The 5,000-nt window shown below is 41.1% G+C and overlaps 1 protein-coding gene across 3 annotated transcripts in view; it reads left to right on the forward strand.

Annotated features, from left to right (window-relative positions):
- The window catches only part of LOC121569346 (semaphorin-5A), a 269,684-nt gene that overhangs the window by 211,097 nt on the left and 53,587 nt on the right, over positions 1-5,000 (forward strand). For all 3 annotated transcript variants that reach the window (XR_006001351.2, XM_041880229.2, XM_041880230.2), the window contains exon 15: positions 2,280-2,427. Coding sequence is in view for 2 of the 3 variants with exons in the window: in XM_041880229.2 (XP_041736163.2) it covers positions 2,280-2,427 (148 nt within the window). In the remaining variant the exon portion in view is untranslated. The remainder of the gene's footprint in view (positions 1-2,279; positions 2,428-5,000) is intronic.

A 5,000-nucleotide genomic window follows, 5' to 3' on the forward strand; every position in this document is an offset into this window, starting at 1 on the left:
AAGATGTTATTTATACTTTTGTTTTAAGGCTACACCAAACCTTAACCATTCGGAGTTAATACCTAACCTTAAGAATTTGGAGTTAATGCCTGAGCTTTACCCTAACTGTAAAAATGTGGAGTCAATGCCTAACCTTAAACACTTCGAAATGTGACATTTGGAACAACTTCGAAATTTGACGTTTGAGAAACATGGATGGACGTCTAATTCTGACGTGAGACTGTGAGAGAGCAGGTAGATTAAAATATATGGAATATGCATTTAGACTAATTAAAATATAGATTTCATAAATGCACATTACACGCATGTATCAATCTCAGAGGATGTTCACACTGTGTGAGTACGCGTATGGTGCCTTTACAGCCTTTGGGATTTCAATGGTAATTCTGCTTTCATAGGGTGTCATTTCTCTGTTGATGGCGACATAAAAGCGGAATATTTCTGTCAGTTAAAATGTGTTTGTTTAAATGGGAGTTTAAACGTCAACATTGGTCTGTCAGTTTGTCTGTCAGTCTATCTTGGGACTGGACAGTAGTTATCTATAGCTAGTCAGTGTTTTCTTGTGGTATCGGTATACGGAGCATTCGGGAAGTATTCAGACCCCTTGACTTTTTCCATATCATTGAAGGCGTGTACTAAACTTTAGACATCAATATTAGCTCAGTTGGTAGAGTATGGCGCTTGCAACGCCAGGGTTGTGGGTTCGATTCCCACGGGGGGCGCAGTATGAAAAATGTATGCACTCACTAACTGTAAGTCGCTCTGGATAAGAGCGTCTGCTAAATGACTAAAATGTCAAATGTAATAAATCACACATTGCTGTCCATGATGGATTTTCTCCAGTTTGAGTTAAGTCGGAGTTAAGTCTGGGTTTGTTTGAAGTTGGGATTAATGTGTAAACAGCCTCACCTCTGACTTGCCCCGGCTGAAGCAGGCACCTTTAGTGAACTCATCACAGTGCCATTCCACCTCCTGTCAACACAAAGACAACATTAGAAACACAATACACTGGTGTTAAACTGAATTAGAAACAGACACTGAAACAGCATGAAACAATGAAACAATGGAAAAACAATACATGTGAATTAAACAAAGAGCAAAAAAGAATATGAATTGGTAATAAACAACACTGTAAACCTACAATAAACCAGCTTTTAACAGCATTGCAAACACTCAATAAAATGACACTGGCAGAAGACAAGAGTTTAACATTGGAAGACGATAACATTCTGCAACAGCCATTTTTTTGTTCAGGAGATTTATTGCTTCAAATTGTTTCAGTTATGCAAAGACTATTTCCTCCTGAAAGGTCTTGGGTTTGCTTGCTACAGTATTGACCACTACACCTCGGCCCATTCATTTACAGTGCATTCCGAAAAGTATTCAGACCCCTTGACTTATTCCACATTTTGTTTCGTTACAGCCTTATTCTAAAATTGATTAAATTAATTGTTTTCCTAATCAATCTACACACAATAACCCATAATGACAAAGCAAAAACAGGTTTTTCAAAATGTCTGCGAATTTATTAAAAATAAAAAACAGATACCTTATTTACATAAGTATTCAGACCCTTTGCAATGAGACTCGAAATTGAGCTCAGGTGCATCCTGTTTCCATTGATCATCCTTGAGATGTTTCTACAACTTGATTGGAGTCCACCTGTGGTAAATTCAATTGATTGGACATGATTTGTGTGTATCATGTCAAAACGACCATCATTTACAGCCAACCACTCTAAAGACAGATAGGCTAACTTGGGGATACTACTGGGTAAAGTTCCCCACCACTCCCATAGCCTCTCTGTGTGATACTCGCATTCACACACACACACACACACACACACACACACACACACACACACACACACACACACACACACACACACACACACACACACACACACACACACTCATACTCGCACTCACACACACACACACACACACACACACTCACACACACACACACACACACACACACACACACACACACACACACACACACACACACACACACACACACCTCCACACACACTCACACACACACCTCACACACACACACACACACACACACACACACACACACACACACACACACACACACACACACACACACACACACACACACACACACACACACACACACACTTACACACATACTCTCACACACACACACACACCTCACACACACTCACACACACACACACCTCACACACATACACACTTACACACATACTCACACACCACACACTTATCCACTGTGTTCTTTGTCCTTCCTAGGTATTGTAACGAGCACCTGCCTTGCCCGCCTCATGTCTATTGGTCGGCCTGGTCGGCATGGGAACGCTGCACGGTGCCCTGCGGAGGCGGCATCCAATCACGCCGCAGGACCTGCGAGAACGGTAACGAGTGCCCCGGGTGCGCCCAGGTATGTCACACGTATGCACACACACACACACACACACACACAGATCTAGGCTGCACTTCCATGGCAGACTCACCTATGACAAACAATGTCCGTGTACAACAAATTACTGCTCATGTATACCCTTTAATCATATATCATTGGTAAGCTTAGATTCATAGCTATCTATCAGACACATTTTCAGAATGTTCAAGTCAACTTGGACCTTTGACCTCTAGGGTACATAAATTGCTTTAAAAAGGAAACATTGATACATTTTAAATTCTGATTGACAAGTGGTTCTGAAGGTCATGAAATTACCTTTCAAATGATATATAATATAACCAACTTTGAAAGGATGAGCTAAAACTATTGTTTAAAAATCCCCCATATTAAATAAATAATTGGTCATTTAGCAGACGCTCTTATCCAGAGCGACCTACAGGAGCAATTAGGGTTAAGTGCCTTGCTCAAGGGCACATCGACAGATTTTTCACCTAGTCGGCTCGGGGATTAGAACCAGCGACCTTTCGGTTACTGGCACAACGCTCTTAACCACTAAGCTACCTGCCGCCCAATGGATATTCTGCCATTGTCATTAGAGTATGAGAAGCTTAGCCATAGAATTCCATATAGTGGGGCAGATATGTTTTTGGATTGTAACTTTGGTGATAGAGGCACCAAATTTCACACACAGCTGGAACAAGGTTTTAAAAAGATTAGTAGATACAGGGCCATCACAGGATTCACTAGGGGCTGATTGGCCATCTGGCAATTCTGGCAAATGCCATATGGGCTGAACCATTTTTTTGTTGACAAACACAAACACACAAAACATTTTTGGGATATAAAAATGAAAAAGATGACATGGGCAGCATTATTTTTTTTTAACGATTTTTGTGCAATTTCTCTTTTATACTAATCTGTAATGAGCCTTTGGCTGATCAGTGGGCAACGGCCGGCCCATTTTTTCTGATAGGCTGAGCTGAGGTCACACAAAAAAGAGCGCTCTCTTAAAAAGAGCACACTCTACATTGTCACCTCACTCAAAACTTCCTGTTTTTTGGGCAGCTAAAACTATGATTTGGTGAAACATTAAAGTGCAATATCCTCATGATTCCTGTAAGGAAAGTGTCTGCCCTGCCCCTGGGCCTGTTTCACTGGGGCCTGCTGCTGTGATGATCGAGCCACTCTCAAGCCACTCTCCTCCTTGTGCTCAAGTGTTCTGATCATATAACATTTCAAAATGCAATTTAGGGAAAAACACAGCTTTGGGAGCTTTCTCCCCTTGTCCCTGTTGAAGAGAGGAGGGTCTCAGCTTTCTGTAGGTATAATTTGTATTTCTCAACTCTCAACATTTAGCTCAATAGAAACTATTTTACAATCATGATATTTGGTATGGCTTTGAGATATGGAGTGGGGCGCCTGAGAAATGCACACCGGCCTTTGTCAGGGCTAGCTAGCTAGCTAACATTAAGCTATAACTAGCAATGCAAATGGATTTCTGGGATACGAATAATATTACTACACAGATCATACATGTAACGTTAGCTAGCGAGCCAGCCAGCCTACGTTAGTTAGCTAGCTAACAGTATGCTTTAACTTGCAATGAAAGCGGCTTTCTGACAAAATTAGAAACGTGTAATATCTGAAAATGTAGCTAGCTAGACTACCTTACCCGTATACATGGATTAACGCTTCTCCCTCTCTGTCACGGATGCCATGGTTGTGGGTTCGATTCCCATGGGGGGCCAGTATAAAATATATGCACTCACTAACTGTAAGTCGCTCTGGATAAGAGCGTCTGCTAAATGACTAAAATGTAAATGTAAATGTTGCCCTTAGTTTGAAGATGTAATCCAGAGAAAGGTGTTTTATACAACAGCCTTCTGTGATCTCGTTTCGACTCCCTCCGCATATTTGAAATCAAATGCCATAATTTTTTCAATCTCCTTAGCTATCATGCTCTGCTTCCACCGGGCATTCCACTGATTTCAAAACTCGCTCAACTTCTTCTGTGACAACAACACTGTTGATCGCTGTTTCTTCCCCATTACTGTCATCAGAAGACTCTACAATGTCTGGTTCAATTAAAATGTTTTTACCTAAATCTTGAATTTCCTCATCATCTGATTCATTTTCAGAGTCAGAGAGAGTCAGCATGGTACGATCGTCCTCCAGAAAGTGGAGAACATTAGCAACACTTCGGCAGTTCTTTGTGATATCTTTCAAAAAAGCTGCATTAGAAAGGATTACCTACACATACTGAGCAGCTCATGTTAAAGACAGAAGCACGCTACATGGCAGACCAATCCGAACTCGGCATGTCTCTCGGCATGTCCAGCCCAACCATTATCTCAGCCCATCATTGCTAGCGGGAAGGTTGCTGTCTTTTTCCGTGGCTAAACCAACTCGTAATTTAACAATTGTCTTCGTATTTACAGATGGCATACAAGTTTGTTATTAATTAAGGCACATGAAAGTTCACATGTTCCAGAAGGCATTTCTGACAAAAAAAATAATTTTGATTAAAAAATAATGTTTACGTTCTAATGCCTGTCCTGTGAAGTAGTGACGTGCGGCATACTGTATGCCTA

This window comes from Coregonus clupeaformis, chromosome 7 (assembly GCF_020615455.1).
Source record: "Coregonus clupeaformis isolate EN_2021a chromosome 7, ASM2061545v1, whole genome shotgun sequence".
Lineage (NCBI taxonomy): Eukaryota > Metazoa > Chordata > Actinopteri > Salmoniformes > Salmonidae > Coregonus > Coregonus clupeaformis.